This window comes from Urocampus carinirostris, chromosome 2, assembly GCF_059441175.1.
Source record: "Urocampus carinirostris isolate Australia breed hairy pipefish chromosome 2, RoL_Ucar_1.0, whole genome shotgun sequence".
In the NCBI taxonomy this organism is placed as follows: Eukaryota; Metazoa; Chordata; class Actinopteri; order Syngnathiformes; family Syngnathidae; genus Urocampus; species Urocampus carinirostris.
The window spans coordinates 17,142,564-17,166,555 of record NC_142350.1 but is presented as its reverse complement, the minus strand read 5'-3'; the positions used below and the strand labels follow the sequence as shown (position 1 = coordinate 17,166,555).

The 23,992-nt window shown below is 38.3% G+C and overlaps 1 protein-coding gene across 2 annotated transcripts in view; it reads right to left on the bottom strand.

The window, feature by feature from the left end:
- csmd2 (CUB and Sushi multiple domains 2) overlaps positions 1–23,992 on the bottom strand; it is a 312,145-nt gene that overhangs the window by 38,870 nt on the left and 249,283 nt on the right. For both annotated transcript variants that reach the window (XM_088329136.1, XM_088329135.1), the window contains 8 exons: positions 17,387–17,575; positions 14,617–14,763; positions 9,030–9,218; positions 5,884–6,069; positions 5,614–5,808; positions 4,463–4,636; positions 4,224–4,397; positions 2,089–2,262 (listed from right to left, as the gene is read on the bottom strand). In XM_088329136.1, coding sequence (XP_088185262.1) covers positions 2,089–2,262; positions 4,224–4,397; positions 4,463–4,636; positions 5,614–5,808; positions 5,884–6,069; positions 9,030–9,218; positions 14,617–14,763; positions 17,387–17,575 — 1,428 coding nt within the window. The remainder of the gene's footprint in view (positions 1–2,088; positions 2,263–4,223; positions 4,398–4,462; positions 4,637–5,613; positions 5,809–5,883; positions 6,070–9,029; positions 9,219–14,616; positions 14,764–17,386; positions 17,576–23,992) is intronic.

Sequence of the window (23,992 nt, the reverse complement as noted above, 5' to 3'; positions counted from 1 at the left end):
TATATATATACACATAAGACAATTTCCATTTTTTTTCTTTCTAAACTAAACTAAACTAAACAAAATGTTCTTATCTACAACATGGTGGATCCATTCTGCTCATTTTAAGAAACATTACAAGATAAGGCTGCAGAGTAGGAATATCCTAAATATCTAAAGCTATTTTGCCCGGCCTCTGTTGGCGTCTGCCTCCAATCTTTCTCGTTTTTGCTTCTCCCGCCGTGTGTGATTCAAATTGTTTCAAGTCGTACCAAAAAGACATGGCCACATGATTTTTGTAGCTAACAGTCATGCAGTGCATCCCTGCACCAAAACATTGTCTTCCCCGCTGCTTTCATAAATTCAGAAAAATATTTTAGAACAAACTTATTCATCATTCAAGTCTGCCTTTTATTTATTTAGTCTTAGTTTGCGTGTACTCAGTTTGGGTGCACTCACTTCTGTATCATACAGTACTATATATATATATATATATATATATATATATATATATATATATATATATATATTTTTTTTTTTTTTTTTTTCCCTCTATAATTCTTCTCAAGACCTTCACCCCCGAAGACAACCTCCTCAAGTTTATCTCCCAAGATTCCATTCCTTGGACGTCCTGGTCCCACTCTCCCTGCTAGTAGTGAGTCATATTTTTGTTATTAAATGAACGCCCTCTGTTGATGTTAGATCACATCCCTGTTTTCTCACTTCTTGTGTCCTGAATTTGGGTTGTCTGAAAATACGTGAATGGACAGTTAAAGGAAATTGAGTCTGACTCCCTTTGGTAAAACTATAACATTCAAGACCCCTTTTTTTTGCATTTTTCATTTATTTTCATTTTTTTCTTTAATAAAAAAATATATTTGCCTCGTCTTTGAAACAAATATGTTTACATATTGTAAAGATTCTGATGTTCTCATTTAACTTGAAAACAAGTAAAAGTATAAAAAGATCATTTTTCAGATAAGTTTTCTTAAAAGAAAGAAAAACGACGATTTGAGTTCAATAGTTTTTTGTATTATTTTAGTTTAAAAAATAATACATAAAAATGTTTGTATACAAATACATAAAAATATGTATGCGATATTTCCTTTTAAGATTAATAAACACTATTTTTATAACAAGTCAAATAAGAGTAACATGATAAAAACATTATAAAAAATAAAATAACAATGTTAATTTAAAATACATATAGAACATTTTTTACAGAATCATTATTACTCAAAACCAACATTACAGTTCACTATTCACTATTTAAGCACATGTTCAAGCATTCTTCTTCTTCTGAGTAATATAAATCTAAGTAACACCTAAACTATTTCTAAAAAGTGTTCTAAAAAAACCTAGAACATATATATTGTAATGAAATGAAATGAAATGAAATGCATTTATATAGCGCTTTTCAGGTCAAGACTTCCCAAAGCGCTTTACAGTGTGTTTCACATTTCCCAATAGCGGCCGTGTAAGGTATATTAAATCTAGTTATTTGTAATTTTCTCTATTATCTCTATTATTCACGTCACAAATGGCTCTGATGGAATGTACTTGAGTTCATACTATTTTTATTACTTATTCTCTATTTTTCTACTCTTTTATATGAATCTGTTTAAAATATATGCACACTTTCAGTCTTTATTTTGAAGGATGCAGGAAAGTCGTCATGGTATGTTTTTACAACTGCTTGACTTCTTCTAAAAAAAAACATCCGGGTCACTGGGCCACGGAGAGAGAAAGGGAGTCATTCAAAGGAGTGGGTCCGTTTTTCTCCCCGCGGTTACTGGAGGCCTCCTGTTGATGTCAAACCTGCATCTTCCTTGACTCTCATATCAGCCAAAGATTAATATCCCAAATTAATCTGACAGCAGCCATGTAAGGCGCTAGCCTGCTTATTGGGGGCATTAGGTGTTCAGTGTCTTACCCAAGGACACTTCGACATGTAACACGGAGGAGCCGGGAATCGAACTGCGATCTCTTGATACAAAGATATATATATATCCTACATATTGTAGAATCACATAAATATACATACAGGAGCAAAATGTGGAAGACATTGGGCAAGATTTTCTTCATTCTATGTTCTCGCTTGTTACTTACTTTTACACCTAGGAAGAGGGTTACTCCATTGGCCGTTGGCTAGGCAGGTTGACTTCACCGCTCCTTGAAGATTATATCCGGTGTTGCAAACAAAGCGGACTCCGTCGTTTAAGCTAAATTGAGTTCCTTGTGTCGCACCATAAGTGGGGTTGCCGGGGTGTCCGCAGGTGATAGCTGACGAAAAAATGAAAGTTATTGTGGAGAAAAATGTCTCTGTATGAACATTTAAGGATCATTCCATAACTGGTCATAGAATGATTGTGTAACTGATGAAGGTCAAGACACCCTGATTTTCCAAATTTGGTGATGTGCTAGGATCGGAATTTCCTCTAGATGAAACTGTTATACAAGCAGATCTTGTATATATATGAGCTTTCAATCGATAAACTCAGTCACTCCTGGCCAGATTTTTCTAAACCACAGTTGACTCATGTGTCACTCTTTAATTATTATTTGTGATGAAATAAAGTGTCTTGCAAGAGTATTGCCCACTGAAGAACTTTTTAAAAATTATAGCCACATTTTGGGCTTCAAACTTATGGATAAAACTCAAAACATTTTACAAGAATGAACAACATGTGAGACACACTAGTGAAAAGAAATCAAATCAATTCAAAATTTTATATTTTTTTTAGTGTCACGATTACCCATTGCCCTCACCTGTGCCCGCTCGTTTGGCGCCAGCTGCTGCTCATTACATTATTGGCTCCCCTCCTATTTAAACTCAGTGCTCTCATTCACTCCTGGTCAGTCCGTCAACGAACCTCTGCACTTGCAAGGCAAGCATTTTGACTCTGTCCGGTATCCTGCTCGTATATCCAGTATCCGGTATCGATCCCGTCAGTCCCGTCCTGTCCGGTACCTTGCTGGTGTATCCACTATCCGGTATCGATCCTGTCTGTCCCGTCCTGTCTGGTATCTTGCTCGTGCATCCTGTATCTGATATTGATCCCGTCAGTCCGGTCCTGTCCGGTATCCTGCTAGTGTATCCTGCATCCGGTATCAATCCCGTCTGTCTTTTCTTGTCCGGTATCCTGCATCTGGTATCGATCCCGTCTGTCCCATCCTGTCTGGTATCCTGTATCTCTCCCGTCCTGTCCAGTATCCTAATTGTATATCCGGTATCGATCCCGTCTGTCGCGCCCTGTCCGGTATCTTGCTCGAGTATCCTGTATCTGGTATAGATCCCGTCTGTCTTGTCCAGTATCCTATTCATGTATCCAGTATCTGGTATTAATCCCGTCTGTCCTGTCCGGTATTCTGCTCGTCTGCCCCTGGCTTCTTGTTTTTCCACACCTGACATCTCTGCCCCACTTCTTCTGCCCATCGATCACCGAATCACTGGCGTTTGTGTTCCTGCGCATGACTGCCCCGCTTCCGTAAAATAAAGCTTGGTGTGAAAACGTTACGCGATTGGGTCCACCATCTGTTTGGGTTCTGACAGCCTTTCGAGGTATGTCTCTATAGGTTTTGCACAAAACTAAAAACAAATATTTTCCAATTATGCCTAACAAAATTGCTAAGTACCGTAAGGTTTGACGGCGATTGTTTGTGCACAGCATTATCAGATATTTCCACAAATGCTCTACAAGATTGAGATTTGGACTTTGGCTTGTCCAATTCAAAACATTTATAGTGTTGGTTTTTACCCGTTCCACTGTAAATTGGGCTTTATGTTTAATGCCGTTGTTCTGTTGGAAGGGAAACCTGTTTCCAATTCTCAGGTCTCTTCGAGATTTTAACAGATTTTCTGCCAAAATTGCCCTGTATTTGGCTCTAACAATCTTCCCAGTCTCTGCTGAGTAAAGATACCCCAGAGCGTGATGCTGCCGATTTCATGTTTATCAGTGGGTATGGTGTTTTCAGAGTATTTTGTACTGCTTCTCTTATTCCAAAAGTAATGCTTTACTTTCAGAGAAAAAACATATAATTTTCAGCACATCTGACCGGAGCACCTTGTTCCACATGTTATTTTTGTCTCCCATGTGGCTTCACTAGGCTTTTTATGGTATTCTTAAAAAAAAGGCTTTCTTCCCACATGTTGTTGATTCTTAGATAATATTATTGTCCAATGAAATATAAGAGTAGGCATCATCAGAGCACACACAAAAGTACAAACAAAAACTGCTACTTACGGACACAAACAGGCGTCTGTCCGGACCAGCGATGATCCTGCTCACATATCCGCACAGACACCCCAATGAGACGGAATCCGGGGTTACACTGGTACACCACGCTCCCTCTGTAATTGTAGTTTTCCCCGTTGATCTGGCCGTTCACAATGGGCTCAGGGCTGCCACAGTGGCCGGCTGTGGTGATCAGGAAAGGCTTGAGTTTACGTATTTGGAGGAAATCAGCTTTTCAAAGGACATACCTAGACACTGGACCTGCGTCCCACTCCAAAGCCCATTAGACAAACACTCTCGAACACGGGAGCCGACTAAAGTGTAACCGGTGTTGCAGGAAAAAATCGCTGTGGCACCGTACACCGTCAGAGTTCCTATTTTGTTACCGTTAGGTGGAGTGCCGAGGTCACCACAGGAAATAACTGGAACAGCAAGCACATGGATTAAAACCAGAACATCCGAATTCCAACGTCTGAAAAAGTCATTATCAGTGTTTTGACTAATGCATCACAAAGAAATTAGTTCCCGGAGCACAATTACTTTTCTTTGCAACGAGTATTGTTACCTGCTCTGAATAACACTTAACCTAACACGAAACTGCCGGCGTCAACACATGGTGCATTACAGCGTTATTTTAGCTAATTATTAAATGCAGATGGTGAAGTACAATATCTTCTGATTTCTGGGTACTCCTGCATTTGTCATGTTTTGGCATAAAACTCTTGATCAACCAACCATGTGCCATGTTTATATTTGCCAACAGAGAAAAACTAAACACAGTTATTGGGTCCCACAGAGTACTATGATGCTGAGTTTCTCTTCCTGGAGATATTCTTTACAATGTATATACTCACATCATTGCCATATACAACCCTCATTCCAACAGCCATGTGCTATGAGAGGTGGACGAGTTCTTATTTACCCACAAAGTAGAACTAACTGTTGTGGCAGTGCAGTCTCAAGCACATGGTAAGAATACACTCAGTTTCTCCTCATGGAGAAATCATCCCTATTGTGTATAAATGCATCTTAGCCAAATACAAACCTACAAAATAAAATACTGAAACAATGGGGTAAGTTGTATGCGCACATACAGTACTTGGCTGTGTGTCACCAGTAGAGAATAGTATGCAGCATGTGTGGAGGGAACAACAAACACATAGGGCAAAATGAAGCACCAAATTTCCGGTTAGTGAGATTAATTTTGGTCTTAATTGTAAAATTATTGTTGCAATACACCGTGTCTGGAGTAAAAAATGCTTACATTTGTCCGAAATGGCTATCTTCAAAAATGTTTGGTTGACATGAAAATGGCAAACGAAAAAAGGATCAGCGAAAATTGCACCTTGGGTCAAATTTCCGACCAACACTGAAGAGAATATAGGATGAGGTTACTTACTATTACATACAGGCCGTGGATCTGGGTAGTTCCAAGTGCTGTTGGCTTGACACTGAATGATTCTTAGACCCCTGTAGTAGTACCCCGGGTCACATATGAGCATCATGATGGAATCAAATTGGTTCTGGGTTCCGTAAATTAATCTCCAGCGCCCGTGCTCTACCGCAGAGTGGCTGATATCAGGGCAGCTCACCGCTGTATGGATGGAGATAAAATGAAAATCCTTGACGGCATTTTCACACTTTAGCAACAGCAACACCATTTACTTACGGACGCATCTAGGCGCCGGCTCAACAGGACTCCACCTTCCAGATTCCTGACAGACCATCGTAGCGCTGAGAGGCCCGATGAGGCGGAAACCGGGATTGCAGCGATATGTGGCCCTAGCTCCGAGAGAGAAGTCCTGGCCTGTGATGCTGCCATTGACAGGAAGGACCGGCATTCCACAGGACATAACTGTCATGGGAGGAAAGAGTAGTTGAGAAAAAAAAGCCACTTGAGGAATCTTAAAAAAATTCAAATAGGCCATCTTGTAGAACTAAAAAAGTGAAGCAAATAAAGGTTAACCTGTTTGCAAATCAACCATTATTTGGGAACCTCATCTCAAATTTCGGTCTCATTAGACCAGACCTGGGGACTCCGGTCCTGGAGGGCCATACGTCCTGCCAGATTTTGAAGTTTGCTCTTCTTTAACTCAGGTGATACAAATTATAACCTCGTTAGCAAGCTAGCAAGTGCTCGTTAACGATACTGGTGATTGGAATCACCTGTATTGGATCAGAGAAACCTCAAAAATCATGCAGAACATACGGCCCTCCAGGACCGGAGTGCCCAGGTCTGCATTAGACACTAAAGCTCAATCCGAATATTATTTAAAATACTTTTAAATAAATACTACTGTTTTACTGTTTTACTTTGTATAACGAAAGAAAATCACATTTAAAATTAGGCCAGTCTCCGAGCACTACCTTGTAAATACTTCTCCCCATTTATTCTGACATTATCTTATATCATTTTTCATTGTTTTTGTTATGTGTTTATATTCATCCTAGAGTGACATGTCTAATTTTGTTGAAAACTATGTTCACTATGTTGATATCAATATGACAATTCCATTCTATTCTAAGAGTGAGGGCCACATGCTTCGTTTCACAAAGTCTGCTCAGGAGCGCCCGAGCTTCTCCCTACTCACGCCCTCTTTGCATTTGCTGACTAGTTGGAAGCAATCATAGGGGGAGAGAACAGAGTATGTATGTGTTTATGTTGTGTATAATTTACAGAAGGCGCTGCAGGAGAAGAAAAGACATTAGTTAATCCCATAATGAAAAAAAAATAGAATATTGGGAGAATTTATATCGAGAATAGATATCCAAAAGGAATATTCGTATAAAAATGAGAAGTGCAGACATAGTATCATAAAACTGTAATAGCAGCATATTAAATAAGTAATGTTCTATTGCAAATTCAAATTTGCTGGTGTTATTTTTTCCTTTTTTTATTTATTTTTTAAAAGTCTATATTAAATAGTGAAAACTTGATTTGAGAATAGGAAAAATTAATCATCAATAGGAATATATATATATATATATATATATATATATACAGTGCATCCGGAAAGTATTCACAGCGCTTCACTTTTTCACATTTTGTTATGTTACAGCCTCATTCCAAATTGTATTAATTTAATCTCTTATCTCAAAATTCTACACAAAATACTCCATTATGACAATGTGAAAAAGTTTTTTTTCTTACTTTTTTTTAATTTATTAAAAATATAAAACTAAGAAATCACATTTACATAAGTATTCACAGCCTTTGCTTAATACTTTTCACACCTATCTTTAGGCAGTTTTGCCCATTCTTCTTTGCAATAAGTCTCAAGCTCAATCAGGTTGGATGGGAGACATTTGTGCACAGCCATTTTCAGATCTCTCCAGAGATGTTCGATCGGATTCAAGTCTGGACTCTGGCTGGGCCACGCCAGGGCATTCACGGAGTGGTTCGGAAGCCAATCTTTTGAGATCTTGGCTGTGTGCTTTGGGTCGTTGTCCTGCTGAAAAATGAACCTTCGCCCCAGCCTGAGGTCAAGAGCGCTCTGGAGCAGGTTTTCATCCAGGATATCTCTATATATTGCTGCATTCATTTTTCCTTCTATCCTGACTAGTCTGCCAGTTCCTGCTGCTGAAAAACATCCCCAAAGCATGATGCTGCCACCACCATGCTTCACTGTAGGGATGGTATTGGCCTGGTGATGAGCGGTGTCTGGTTTCCTCCAAACATGGCGCCTGGCATTCAGAACAAAGAGTTCAATCTTTGTCTCCTCAGACCAGAGAATTTTGCTTCTTATGATTGGCTGGCAACCAGTTCAGGGTGTCCCCTGCCCACTGCCCGAAGATAGCTGGGATGGGCTCCAGCACCCCCGCGACCCTACTGAGGATATGCGGTGCAGATAATGGATGGATGGATGGATGGTCTGAGAGTCATTCAGGTGCTCTTTGGCAAATTCCAGACGGGCTTCCATGTTCTTTTTACTAAGGAGTGGCTTTTGTTTGGCCACTCTACCATACAGGCCTGATTGGTGGATTGCTGCGGAGATGGTTGTCCTTCTGGGAGGCTCTCCTTTCTCCACAGAGGAACGCTGGAGCTCTGACAGAGTGACCATCGGGTTCTTGGTCACCTCCCTGACTAAGGCCCTTCTTCCCCGATCGCTCAGTTTAGAAGGCCGGCCAGCTCTAGGAAGAGTCCTGGTGGTTCCAAATATCTTCCATTTACGAATAATGGAGGCCACTGTGCTCATTGGGACCTTCAAAGCAGCAGAAATTTTTCTGTAGCCTTCCCCAGATTTGTGCCTCAAGACAATCCTGTCTCGCAGGTCTACAGACAGTTCTTTTGACTTCATGCTTGGTGTTTGTGCTCTGACATGCACACTCAACTGTGGGACCTTATATAGACAAGTGTGTGCCTTTCCAAATCATGTCCAATCAACTGAATTTACTGCAGGTGGACTCCAATTAAGCTGTAGAAAGATCTCAAGGATGATCAGTGGAAAAAAGATGCACCTGAGCTCAATTTTGAGCTTCATGGCAAAGGCTGTGAATACTTAAGTAAATGTGATTTCTTAGTTTTCTATTTTTAATAAATTCAAAAAAAGTAAAAAAAAAAACTTTTTCACATTATCATAATGGAATATTTTATGTAGAATTTTGAGATAAGAGATTAAATTAATACAATTTGGAATGAGGCTGTACCATAACAAAATGTGGAAAAAGTGAAGCGCTGTGAATACTTTCCGGATGCACTGTATAGTCTAACAGTGGTACGCTTTCAAACTGTGATGTGACATCACATAATGACAAAAAAAACCCCGAATATAATGTGAATTCGAAAATACACTTATCAAGTAGTTGGATGCCTACCTTGGCAGAGGGGTGCTGGTGCATTCCACTGATAAATGCCTTGTGCGGTCCGGGTACAGGTGGCGCTGCTCTGGCCAATGAGTCGAAATCCTTGGTCACAGCTAAAACGCAGGGTGCTTCCCAGCTTGGTGCCTGTTAAACTGTGCACCGTGCCATTTACAGGGTTGTTGGGAGGGCTGCAGTAGGCCGCTGTAATGGATTTGAATGAAAAAAAAAAAAAAAACCAGATCAAGGACTTATTATTTTCCAATACGATTTGTTTACCGATATGGATAAGCGTATAATCTCAATAACAATGTAAAACCATGCAAGTGCTCGCTAAGGGGGTGATGGATTAACGTGCTTCACATCGCAAAGAGCGAGGGATGTTTTATGCATCTGATCTCTCTGGATAGTGAGGAAAATAAGGCTGGATACCGAATTGGAAGGATTAATCAGGATTTTGGCAATACATGCAGGGAAAGATTACAACTGCGGAGATATAATAATTGAAGCACAGAACTGTATGTGTTGCATTTTGTTTTTAATGGAGGCTCATCCATCCCAAAAATTCCATTAACTACTTAGAAAAGGAGTCAGTACTACGAAGAAATTGAAATTGAGATTAACGACGCTTTTTAAATTAGTTAACCCATTACTATAAATACAGTTTTATGTGATAAATATTGCACCACAATTAAATGTAAGTAATATGCATTTTGATTCAATGCAGGGAAACGAGAAGTTTAAGCAGTGTTAAAACAAATCTTTGGAGGACCAATTATTGTACAGCATAATACAAATAAAATAAAGATTTCACACTCAATTCATTTAATACACTTATATAAAGACTGTATTGTTACCCTCCATCCATTATCTTAACCGCTTATCCTCAGTAGGGTCGCAGGGGTGCTGGAGGTCATCCCAGCTATCTTCAGGCAGTGGGCAGGGGACACCCTGAACTGGTTGTCAGCCAGTCGCAGGGCACACAGGGACAGACAATTTGCTTGCTCATTCAATCCGAGGGCCAATTAGGACCGGCCAATTAACCTAATATGCATGTTTTTGGAATGTGTGAGGAAACCGGAGTGCCCGGAGGAAACCCAGGCAAGCACGGGGAGAACATGCAAACTCCACACAGGAGGTTCGATCTGCATGGTTACAAAATTTGCAATTAAATAAATATATATATATATACCAGTTCAGGGTGTCCCCTGCCCAATGCCCGAAGATATCTGGGATGGGCTACAGCACCCCCGCAAAATTACTGATGATTAGCGGTGCGGATAATGGATGGATGGATATATCCCTATATACCTATATACAGATATATATATATATATATATATATATATATATATATATATATATATATATATATGTGATTCTTTTCAATAATAATAATGAGTCGTAAGAGTAGTAGTATTTTCACAATTTAGTGCTAATAGTGCTAATGCTATGGCGGCTAGAATCAATGTTCGTCCACTACATAGCAAATTAAAAATATACAAACCTTTAATTATTGTCGGATAATTGTGCCGATTTTAACAATTTTTATTCTATTTTAAGATTTTTTTTTAGTAAATACATTAAATATATACCTAATTTATGAAAGAAAATTGTTTCAAAAATTGGTATTTTTTCTTCTCTTCTTGGTAGAAAACATGACTTAAAAGGAACACATGTGTCTATTATCTACTGTATAAGACAATTAAGCTTATTTTGCTAATATAATTTAATTTTATTAGATAATATCACCGAGACTTTTGGAAGAAGATTATACTTATAAACAAAATAAGAAATTGTGTTTTTTATGACTCCATTGAATGAAAAACATGTATTCTTTAATTGAAATATAAAATTAAATTGTAAAATGACCTTTTAATCGCTTTTTTGGGTAAAAGGTATGAAAAAAGAGCAACAGTCTTATGAAGCAATTAATATAGTTTTCCTTTTTTTTTCTTCTTTTGAAAACCTGGCTAGAAAGTATTTTTTTTTTAAATAAGCAATTATTAAAACAAAACAAAACAACTAGTTTCTTTATTCTATGGATAGTATATATGTATATATTTATTTGCTGTAAGACAACTATACAAAACATCTCATAAGAAGAATACATAAACTTAAAATGAGAAATAGTTTCTAAGAATTAATATTTGACAGTGAAGTGGGCAAAATGAGTAGCTAAAAATGCTAACATTAGCGCTACATTAATCATCCAAATAAAAAATAGATCTAATCATCATCTACTTTTTAGCTAAATTTGTCTTAAAGGCACATTGTGTATTATTCAGTGCACACATATTTTGGTTGCACAGAATGAGATCCGGTGGTCAAACATTACACAGTGTCCCTTTAAGTGCACATTACATCATACGGCACTCCTACATCACTCTCCCTGAGTGACACCTTAGCAGCCAATTTAAATTCTTCACTTCAATCAGCGTCAATCTCATTTGCCAAAGCCTTTCTGTTATCCTTTCTCCTTCCCTCCTTGGCTTTTTCCCTCTCAAAACACGTCTCGTCTCATTCCCATCAGCCCCGCCGCTCAAAGGAATCGGCTTGACACCGGCAGGTGAGAGGACAGGGGACGAGAAATAGGGGCAAAACTAAAGTGGGGAGGCACGTGAGACGCAAACGAGATAAGAGGCGAGATCGGAGGGGCGTTACGTCCTCAGGGTTTGGAGGGTTACTTTAAAAAATGTAATACGATAGTTACTAGTTACCTGTTGAAAATGTCATCAGTCACGTAAAATGAATGATATTGCAGTTATGTATCTTGATTACTTGCATTACTTTTGGATTACTCTATGACCAAAAATGCTAAGAAAAAAAGACAAAAATAAAGATAATCTCAATACAATTACTAAGTGTTGTTTAAGATAAACAAGTTATGTAGCCTTTAAAAAAAATAGGAAACCAAGGCTAGGTAGTTGCTTGCTTAAACTTTAACCACGTTGTGTAGTTTATTGAGTATAAATAAAACATTATCTTTAACATGTCAGAAAAGACATGCTCGGCTTTTACATTAGGAGGAAATTACGATCAAATTATTGTTTAAATTAGACAGTGTTCACTTTCTACATTTTTAACAAAATCTGGAATATCTTGTGTCCAGATTTACTAGGCTAAGTAAATAGTTCTCAAAATGTAACGATACAGTGCTTGCTTAGTGATTTTGAACACTAATTAAATGCAAAATACAAAAAAAAGACAATCTTTCATGCTTACTAAATTTCCCTGATCGCATCACTAGCTCGCAACTGCCATTGCGCTCACGAAACTGCAGGCTCACTCCAATTTAACAAAATCACTGCTACATTAACATAAAATACAGACAAAAAGAAAAGTACTTTTACCTGTACCATTGTGTATGAGTTTGCATTATGTATAAGTAAATATCTATCTATCTATCTACCCTGGTCGTATACCTTGAGAGGGGTGACCGACAACAAGACAAACACATACAAGAACAAAGAAAATAAAAAAGGAAAAAGTGGAGAATGACACACACAAACATTTTTCAACCATGGCCAACCCAAATGCCCAAGCACCCAAACAAGTTGAGTACCTCGGCACCCAAGTTGGTTATGCTTTTGTCCCTCCAGATGAAACGGGACACAAGAAAGCGACCATGTTACTCGGGTCAAGGTGACACAACACACTCCTCTGTTCAACAGCAGGGCTCCACAGCCTTCACTGGTTTACCCCTGCCGCATCATACAGGTGCCCTGTCCATCTTTTAGAACACATCCAAACATCCCACTATCCTTTCACAACACCTCTCCACTCATTCCATTGAAATACAGTACTACAAAAACACTCCTCCAGCAATACGGTAACACAAAAAAAACACTACCGAAATATTGCAACAATAATATTACCATAACACCTCTCTAGTCTTTCCTATCACCAACAAGAGCTGTAGCTTCCACTATATTTAGATCTCTTTCCTGCAGTGCACTCATAACACCATCCATCCACGTCAATCGCGGCACTCCTCTTGGTCTCCTTCCATTTACTTCTGCTCTGTAGATTCTCTTCAACATTCGCTCCTTATCCATCCTCTCCATGTAAATATAGTTTTAAATAAAATTGTATTCGTGCAAAGTAATCTTTATTTTAACTAAATGTACCTGTAATTTCATGATATCCTATTTTTGCAACAGTGAAAATGTCTGGATTCTAATTCCGTAACGCAGCTAACATTGTCTCGTTACTCTCCAACCCTGTACACCACCACACTTGAAAAAAAGAAATGCTCAAGGGAATGTTTGGCGGTTGCTAACACTATAACTGATGGACAGGGAGCACATGTGGCGGCGGGAGCATTATCAGCCGCCGCCATCTGCGTCCCCACCCTGCTGCCTCACTTTCATGTTGACCGTTGCAAATTGCCGATTCCTGGCAATCCATCCGCCCATCTGTCATGTAACCTGCGACGGCAAACTCAATCATCGGCGAAGGCGGATCGAACAACAGGAGCGATGGTTCCCGGTCGGGGAGCCGGGGAGCTCGTCGAGGAATGAACAAAACGATTAGTCAATTTGGCAAGAATCCTGCTGATAAAGAGCCGGGGGAGTCTTTTAAATATTTAAATACTCGTTAGTCATTAACTGTTACGTAGGTGTCGGATATAAATATAGACAGAATTGGAAACAGCGTGACGCGGATTTGACTGATTTTCATGCCGTGACCCATGTTACCCACCCATGTCCGGTTGTCGTGGAAATACACAGTTAAATAATCCCTCATTTTCATGCAGGGTTGCTTTCCAAGAATAACATGCGGTAGGCAAGACCTGCAAAGTATAAAAATTATTTTTTTTCCATCAAACATTCTATTACAGACTGCAACCAAAAAACAAAGTTTATATACAGGCTCAAGCATTTGTGGAACATATAAAGGTATTGTACTTTATTAATGGTGTTCTTTAACACATAACGTATGTGCTGTCAAATTATAAATTTTGAGTAATTTTGCTGCTATAAAGCACTATTGATTCAGAAATCTACATTTTTTTTGCACTTCAGATGACATTTTGTCGCCACCATGTGGATATTGTTGTGAAAACAAAAATGTAATCTGTCTACTTTCCTTTAGCATGTGGAGAAGTTCATTTTTGTCTTCGCTTGGCTTTTGGTGCTTTGGTCTGCCCGGAGAGTTTTGTTTAAATGATGGCCTTTAGAAAAATCCGCAAAAAGGAAAATATTGTGTTCGTATACAATTTAGATTCAGCAATCCATTTGTGTAGTACCAAGACTGCAACGATATTGATGTACAGGCAGACACAGGCAGAAAAGGGTTGGGGCGACTATTAGAATGCAGAACACATTGCTCAATGAAAACCCATGACTGTGAAAAGTAAACCGGGAAACAGCAAGGGATTAATGTATAAGGATAATCGGAATCAGCGCGCCACCCACTAACTTGACTGATTTTCATGTCGCTACCTATGCTCCCTACCCCTGTTTGGTTGCTATGGAGATACACAGTACCATATTCCCCTCTGCAGATTTGATTCATGGGGTGAAACATAAACCCCAGTAACAACTCAAAATATGGCGTCACATTCTCTAAAGACACTGAAACTGGCTTGTTCACTCACCTGAGTAGCGTATGCGGAAACCTTTGTGACTGGTGGTGTGGTCAAAAGACCAGTGCAGGTAGACTCTGTTACTGGAACTGGTGATGCTGAGCGGGCTGGAGTAGTTACCACTTAATGTGATCAGGAGGGGACTTTGCCTTGAGGGACCTGCATTTAAAGTAAAATATGCATAGGTTTGGTTTAAATCTGATACAAATTCGAACCATGCTGAAACAGATGTACAGTCCTTTCTTTCTGGGAATGCAAACACCCCATTCCAGCAAGAGGCACATTGTCAAAAAGAAGGAACTTCAAAAGACACACTTTTCGTCCCACAAGACACCCCTTCTCTCAGATTATAGGGGTATCTACGCCCTGTGATGACCAGACCTATGCCCATTTTGCTACACAACCTTATGGAAGGAAGTATTCCTGTCTCTCTACCCCATGAGATACAGAACTACACCTGTCTCTCTCCACGCCCCTGATGGACACCTTCAAAAATGCAAACCAGGTATCCACAAGTGTGCTCCTGGACAACAAAGTTTCATCCATCCGTCTATTTCTACCCCACCTTTCATCACCACGGATGCCGAGGTGCTGAAGCCTATCCCAGCCGACTTTGGACAGTAGGCAGTTGACACCCTAAAATGGTTACCTGCCAGTTGCAAGGTACACAGATACATACGACGGTTCATAAGCTCACTAGAACCACTAGTTGACCTTCCATGCACGTATTTGGAATGTGGGAGGAAACTGGAGTGCCTAGGAGGCAGAGAGAAAACATGCACAGGGGGCCGGTGCTGGAAATGAATTGGGGACCTCAGAATTGTGCCAGCATGCCAACCACTCAGATGCCGTGCTGTTCTAAGTTCCAGTTCCAGGAAAATAACATATCCTGATAGGTTTACAGTAAGGATTCAAATCATCAAATTCTAAACTTGTTTTCAAAAGATTGGTAATTTGTCTTTGTGTGATGACTCATGATTTTTTTTTCTTCTATAACGCTGGCACTTTGATTACAAAACTCTCTCCTTCAGAGTATTTTATTATCGCATTGTTCATGAAATGCACCCGGTCTTAAATTGGGGACCTTTCGCGGGTTAGGCGAATGTGCTAACTACTGCACGACGGAAACACAAATAAATGTGTAATTCCTTCAAAATGTTTGAATTGATCATTATTTTATAGATTTGGCATGCTCTTCTGCTAATTGGCGGTAACTGCAATCGGTGCACAGAAATCCTTAAACTTTTATCCTTAACACAAGATAACGCTGCACAGATTAAACTTTGTTCCAGATGGAGAGCTGCATATTTGATCCTTATGGATAAAAAGATTCAGTGAAAGTTCCATGATAACTTTCCAATTGGCTCTGTGACCCAGATTAAGACAGCCACAATGCACAAAAATAAAACAAAGCACATATTTTGGATTAACGAAAATAGAGTAACAATATATAAAAAAACACCTGGAATAAGTATCATCTAGCCTTTTCTGAAAGTGACGTGTTGTATGCATTTTTGATGTCATGTTTAGATTGCAGAAAATTTAATGGTAATTCTTCTTGTTTTGCTCCAATATCTACGCACGTCGTAAATTCAGTGGCCGGCAGTTAATTACATCGAACAATATGCCCTTCTTTTACCCTACTCCATTTCCATAACAACATGCTCAGTTATGTGAAGGGAAGAAATGCGCTTTTAGTTTCACTTTTAATAAAATCAATTTTTTACCCTACTCCTAATTGAGGAGGCGCAAAAACGAAAGTACCGTTCGGTAATTGGTTTGGCAGCCCCAAGGTTAGCGAGAGTCTGCTCGTTTTTGTGATGTGGAGGAAAAAATAAATACTAATCAGCAAGTCTTGGGTATACGACCGCCGTTTATGTGCGAAGAGCCTGCCAGGCTGCCTGACTGGCTCTGTAATTACATGCAAATGCACAAAGGAGACAACCAGAAAAGACCATGTGCGGCGACTTTTTGGTTAACTTTCGGCCTTAATAGAGTGCCCAGCTAATTGGTATTGCTAAACATCAAAAGTGCATGAAAGAGGTGGGTAGATTGATCCAAACATCTATATTATTGATACCTATCAGTTATTTGGATCAGGTTGATACTATGATCCTGGATCTATGCTTCACTCATCCACCAACTTCCTCAAAGCATTGGTTCTCTTTGTAGATATCACAGCCCTTTTCTCTCACTTAGTGGCCTCGGCCACTCCCTACGTCTATCCCAGAGTGTGTAACAGAAAGACACCCTTTTACGACCTCTCCTGACATGCCCTGTTGCTGCATCCTGCCTCCAAGACAGGAGAAATTAACAAATGTATTTGTTTCAAATGGTGAAAAGTGAAATGCCAGGTGTGATTTGTATAGTAAAGTGGCCTGCTACTGTGGCAACATCACATATTTATATAAACACGTTTGTTTTTAATACATTTAGAAATCTTCTTTTTCTTGTCACACAGTTGTCTTTGGATTTAATCTGAATCGTCTTGGTCACTGATTGCAGATGACAACATCTTTGTATATTGCTAAAATTGTCACGGTACACTAATGAATGTTATCCGTGAACAAGCATTTATTTAGTAAATAAAATAAAATAGTATACACAAATTATATTTGATTGTATTCTGTTCTACATAATCTGTGTTGCTAGGAGTAAATATGTGCTTTAATGTGTTTGCAAGGTGTATTATCACTTAAAAAGCTAAATTGCAGTCATTAATAAGGGGAGCAGCTAGCTGAGGTTTACAGATATGGATACAATTCTTTTTCAAAACACTCACCATCGAAAATCTCTAGCTCGTCAAATTGACGGCTGGTTTGGAAGTGCTCAATGGTGAAAGTGATGTTGTACCCGGGCTCCACCTTGACAACCCATGAACACGATTCAAAGTGAGGGAATCCGGTGCCGGGCGACTGGCTCATAATAACGCCCGTGGATGCCGTCAATACTTCGTTCATAGGACAGGTCACTGTTAAAACAAGGGGAGAAAATAATCAGCAGCAGAACATTTGATCCTTATGTTTATTTGCAGAATCGATTTTTGCAACACTAAACCAAGCAGATCCATGATATTGTTGAAGGGGAAAATCAGTATTGCTCTAAGCGCTACGAGAGTTCGATGATTATTACAAACACTAAACTGCTAGGTCAATCCCATTAAGTTTCTCTTACGAATAGCCTAAGGACTAAAGAAAATCCCATTTCTTTTATTTTCACAGTTTTAGAGTGTTATAGATGAACCTTTCCGGAAGCCGTTTTTGTTGAAAATCTATGTCTGTGATACCCCACATTTATTGATTTGTTCTACTATCTGGATGCACAACAAACAGCAATATAAGAAATTTTCATTGTAAACTTTTTGTCATTCAATGTAACAATAATAAATGTTTTCTCTCTATATATACATATTTGTCAAGAAAGAAAAACATACTTTTTTTCCAAATTATTTCCAGGGAATGAAAAAGACACTATTTCTCATAGATCCTTACAAGAAACCAATGATACATACGAACCACAAATCATACATTGACTGACAGCTGAATTTTCAACTCAGACCACTCTTACAGACGTGGTCAGTAAGAGTCCAAGCTTATTTTAATCACATTTTGTACCAAGGCTCCTCAACCTCTCCTTCAAAATCTAACTTAACTGCCTTAAACAGATAGCTAAATTCTTAACACAAATCTGCCCATAATACCATAATCTGCCCATAACAGTCTTCGGCCTGGAGTTGTACGTCAAATACGTAATCGAGGTTGGATGCCTGGGTCCCTGTGTGGATGTTAAGCTTTCATTTGATATCTAACTTTGAAACTTTGACTGCTTGAAAACATTTTGACAGCTGAATTCTCAACTCGAATATGTCCATGATAATAAACAGTCTTGGGCCTAACGTTTTAACTCAATTATATAAACAAGGTTAGAACTTGGAGTCCCTGTGTGGATGTCAATCTGTTTTCATATCCAAACATTAATTGCTTTAAACAGTTCGACAGCGAAATGTTCCTCTCAAATTTGTCCATGATAATAAACAGTCGTGTGCCTGGGGTTTCAACTTAATTATGTAACCAAAGTTACAAAGTGGGCTCCTGCGTGGATGTCAAGCTTTCCTAAAAAACATTTCATTGAAACTTTGAAAGCCATGGTTTCACATTTTAAATGCTGAATTACTCAACTCTATTTTGGAGCAGCTGCTGGAAATTGTAACCATACATGGGCTTTCACTCCACATGTTTTGTGCATTATTACTCTCCTTTTGCTTTCCAAATAAAAGGATTAAAACGGCAACAGCGCAAAAACACGGCAGACTGCCTGGGTTAAAATGTGTTTACAAATTATTAAAATATGTTGGCTCTTATCTCTCTTGGCGTGCAAACTAAATGGGATTTATTGCAGGAGGAAATCTTACAATGTCAAGTGTGTTGTTCACTGAATTGCAAATGAGTTCCAGTGTGACGGGGGTTTACGTTGCATCCTCAACAGGCAAAAACTCCCAAACCAGAGACACGCACGGAGTTTATCATGAATTATGCAAGTGAGAAATTTCTGTATGTTTGACACGTGCAAACGGTGCTATGTATAAAACATGATTGGAAGCCGTGTGAACAAAATACAGGCAAATGCAATCCTTTCACATTCCATGCGTGTACCAGTCTACAAAGCTCCAAGGCGAAGGCCAGCAACCTGTAGCTCTAGAGGCACAATTGACCCTTTAGCATTGCCCATGGAGCTCCGAGGAGTTTTTTTAGAAAAGGTTGTGAATTGAAAATGATGGGTAATGGAAATACAGACGCTCCCCTACTTACGAACATTCGAGTTACAAAGAATGGTAGACACATTTTTTTTTTCTGGTATGTTGAAAAAAATACTTGGATATTGCTATGAGTTAGATTTTGTTCTGAGCACTTTTGTCCGAATACAGAACAGTACTCTAGTGCTTCTTCCCGCCGCTACCGGAGTGTGGCGCTGTGTGAGCTCACCCAGCATCCACCCTGAAGAAGGAATCCGGCTTCCTCTTCCTAGTTCGTATGAAAAAGAAAAATTACTGTATCTCGTGCTAAGAACTCAACTGATATTTTTATTGTTTATTATCTCGTGAATCTATTCAATGTAGTTGGTGTAAAGTGTAAAGACGAAGCGATCTTTTGAAATGAAAGTGGAATAAAAAAGCTTAATGCAGTTGAGAAAATGGTCGGATCACTTTTTTTCGGCCACTTCCTGCCATGGAGAAGCAAGGCAGCTAATACTTGAGGCTATTCTTCCAAAAGTAAGTTAAACTTAACTTTATCTATATAGAGCCTATTGGTTTTTTTCTGTAAAAAACAATACAGGTTACTTATACAAGCCTTAAACATGCTTATATAAACCTTAAACATGCATTCCATACATAACAGAGCACTGAAACAACTTACGAACAAATTAAACTTACGAAAGATCGTAGGGCAGCGTCTGTATACTTTTATTTTGTTTGTGAAGGTTTTGTGCAGAGAACAAACATGACAAAAACATTTTCAACATTTCCCAATGCTCACAGTACCATAAATTCGGACTATTGGTTGCACCTGGTTATAAGCCGCACCCAGTACATTTATAAAAAAAAACAACATTTTGTGGATACATAGGCTGCACCTGACTATAAGTGCCCACATTGAAATATGAGATATTTACAAAAAGAAACGGAGCATTGAAAGAGTTTTAATAATGTATGATATCTTAACCCCTTAGCGTCCTGACGGCCCGCCGGTGGGCCGCCGGACTCTTGATTAACAAATACTTGTCTGTAAGATGTTACAAATCACTGAAATATGCCATGCCACACATCATTGGAAAGCCAAAACTCTTGGAATTCAATATATAGTAACTATTTTAAAATATACCTTACACAAGAGATCCGGAAACTATAAAGCCGGCGTAAGTCACCAGTACGTCCACTGGGCCCTCTCAACCTTCTTTGAATGACCATGAAAAATGGCTTCGTTAAATCAAAGACAATCCATTTCATCCAAAAGTGTAAAATATTTAATCCAAAACACACGATAATGCCGACAAATAAATAGGAATCCGCCCTAAACATATATGCTTTGCCGGGCGTTGCTTCTTGCAATCCGTATCGCCACATGATTTCCGTTTACAAATAAATAGACCTGTGAAATGAATCCCGATATCAGATTTAGCGCTCCCCTTTGGATTGACCCCTTTTCAATGATGAGTGTTTGTTCATGCTGGTTTTATTCATGCACAACGCGCTAAATCACATAAAAGGTGCGACTTCCTCGACACATATATTCAGAAATCTCAGTCTTATCTTTACTGCTCGGCGCCCCTGGTGGCGGTTAGAAACAATGCATTACTTGTCTGCATCGTTTCATAAGCTGCAGGGTTCAACGCAAAGTCACAATATATTGTCTGCATTTTACAGTGTATTAAATGCAAATATTTTGAATGGAAAATGAACTATTTATTGCATAATGTTTAAGAGTGATCCCTTTTCAAGCTTCAACCCAAAAGGATTTTAATGTTTTTGCTTCTCCAAAGGCGTTTGTTTTTTTATAGTTTTTTTGGTCCATTTCAATTCTTGGGTTGCCTACTGCTGCTCCAAGGAGAGTGAGGAAATGGAAACTGCAACGGCCTGTTGGGCTTCCATATACAATCCAAACATAAATTCTATTGGACTGACTTAATAAATATAATTCAAATAAGTCAGTATATCACTGGAATTTGTTAAAATGTGTTAACAATTCTAAAGTATGAAAAACAATATTTAAATCTTCCAAATATCCAGATTGAGATCAATTTTGGAACATTCGCTGTAGTAAATTTGTTGTTGTCTGTTTTACAACATTTTTGAAGATTTTTGTCCGGACAAACTACTTGTTTTTATTTAAACTGTATGTGTTAATATGTGCACCTTGACAATATCCCATTACTTATTTTAAGTGTACTTTTTTTTCCCAAATGAGATATTTTAACTTGGTTTGGAAGTATTTTTCCAAATAGCTTATGATGTGTTTTACTTGTTTTATTTAAAAACTTTGAATTGATTTTGAATTTAATGTTGCTAAATTAAGATTTTTTTTAATTTAACTAATAATTGAAATATGAAATATATTTTACCTAAAATATGCGTAACATTATACATATTTTCCTTATGTGCTGTCACTGTTTTCCTTTAATGTTGGGTTTTAATATATATTTTAACCTGGTTTCTAAGTTTAACTCTAAGTATATTAGTTTCACTAGAAAAATAAATAAAATCATAATAATATTTAAAATTAATGCGACCCTACTAAGGTTAAGGGTGCCAATGATGGATGGATGGGGAATATTTTTAAATCTGCAAAATTAGGGGTAAGATTGGTAATTGGTACTTTCTGTCAATATTTTCTCCAATATAATCATAAACAGCTTGATGAAATGTAATACGGTATGAAATATGTCCCTGTAGTACCCTCATGAGCATATATAGAAATAAGTATGAAAACGGGAAAAATAATAGTAACCGGCTGTCACCTATTGATATGGATGAATGTTACAGTAACTGAGAGAAAGCAAAGGTTTTGAACAATGGCATGCTTTTATGCTAAGAAGGAATTGTGCAATTTCTTGCAGCAATTTAGACAAGGTCTTACAGAACACTAGTGTAAATCGGCAAAACACTGCTTTTGACAATTGCAGTACTTATAAAGCTTAGTATTTCAAATCGACCGTTTCTAAATTTAATGCGAAGACAGGACACAGATAAACAGTTTAGATGGAAAGCGGTGATTAAAATTGGGACTTTGACATACACGACAACCCTTCTTAAAAGAACTCACAGGATACATTCAACAACGGTGCAACGGTTAGTTCCAGAATTAAACAATCCCGTATCTCCGCTTACTCAGTTTGTGTATCCAAGCTTCGCCTTTTAATTGCAGAACAATCCCATGCATCCAGAAATCTGATACATATGGTATATGAAGCTTTTCTACCACATTATTCATGTTTCCTTTTCTGAAGTTCCATTATCATATGGAGCAGGGTGATAAGGAAATGATTAAAGGGAATGGGCCACTACACACATATTAGCATGAATCAGGACCTCACAACCAAGAAAAGTCATGGGATGACAAGGACGGATTGAAGAGTAGCAAGTGTAATTATTTTCTCTCAAATGTAAACACAAGGATGTATAGAATACAGAAGACGCATGGGGTCTTGATAGAAGGGTGATGGAATGTGTCCTGAAGGAATGCCAATTACAACAAGGAAATTAATCGAGTCGAATGAAAATCACAGTTGATACATCTCATGCTGTGACATGTATAACCACACACACAAAAATATTACATGGGGGCCGTTTAAATAGTCTTTGAAGAGTTGAAAAGCTCATATTTTCTCGATTAAGTATGTTTTGACAATGCCCAACTGAGTAAAAAGAACCTTTATGCGTTATTTTCCACTGCACCTATCTGTTTTTTTTTCTTTTTTACTTTAAGCAAAGCTGTTCAGGGCGGAACATATACGGTAGGAAGAATGGAAAGAATGCTGGAGACTGACATGATGCATTGGTTTTCTTTGTATTTGTTAGTGTCCTATGAAAATAGTGTATCGCCCTAAGAAAGATAAAAAGTTTATCGGAGCACGTCTAAGAAATGCAAAGATGAAATAAACCAGGAGATGGCGGTAATGAATAAAAAATATCAAAATTCCTTACATCTCATTTAACCAGCATAAATCTGAAACCGTAAACTACTATTCTAACCTAACCTAGCTAGCTTAGATTACACCTCACACAGTTAACTGTCTTGCGTTTGACCACAGATGATGTTGGCCACTGAGTTGAGATGGAACACCTCAATCAAATTAGAACATGTTCCCGAGAATTGCAAATTAAGCCGGGCCTCATTGACAACATTATGCAGGGATAAAAACAAGTCAAAGCTCTTGAAAAATGTTAACATTTGTCTCTTTTGAATTGTTTTCTGTCGCATAAAGTATGCCTTGCAATGCAACAAATGTATTCTTAGGTCATTGGTAGAAATACATTGTGAATTTCAAACATATTTATTTTATTTGATATTATAAGCAATTTTTATTTTCTGAAAAATTAAAACATATATATCTACCATATTTTCCAGACAATAAGGTGCACCTCAAAAACCCTAAACTGGGTAGAAATGGTAATCTGCACCTCATATGCTGCGCCTTTTATGCAGATACAATTTAAAATGCCTGACCATGTTTGTGCCATTATTGATACATTTTATCTCTGACCATAATACTGACAACAGGGATTGAATTGGAAAGCATTCGTAAGGATACTTTTCTCGATTCCTTTTTTTTTCTACAGTGAATGCACGTAATTCTTCCATTGCCAATGGATGCGAAAAAAACACAGTCTGTT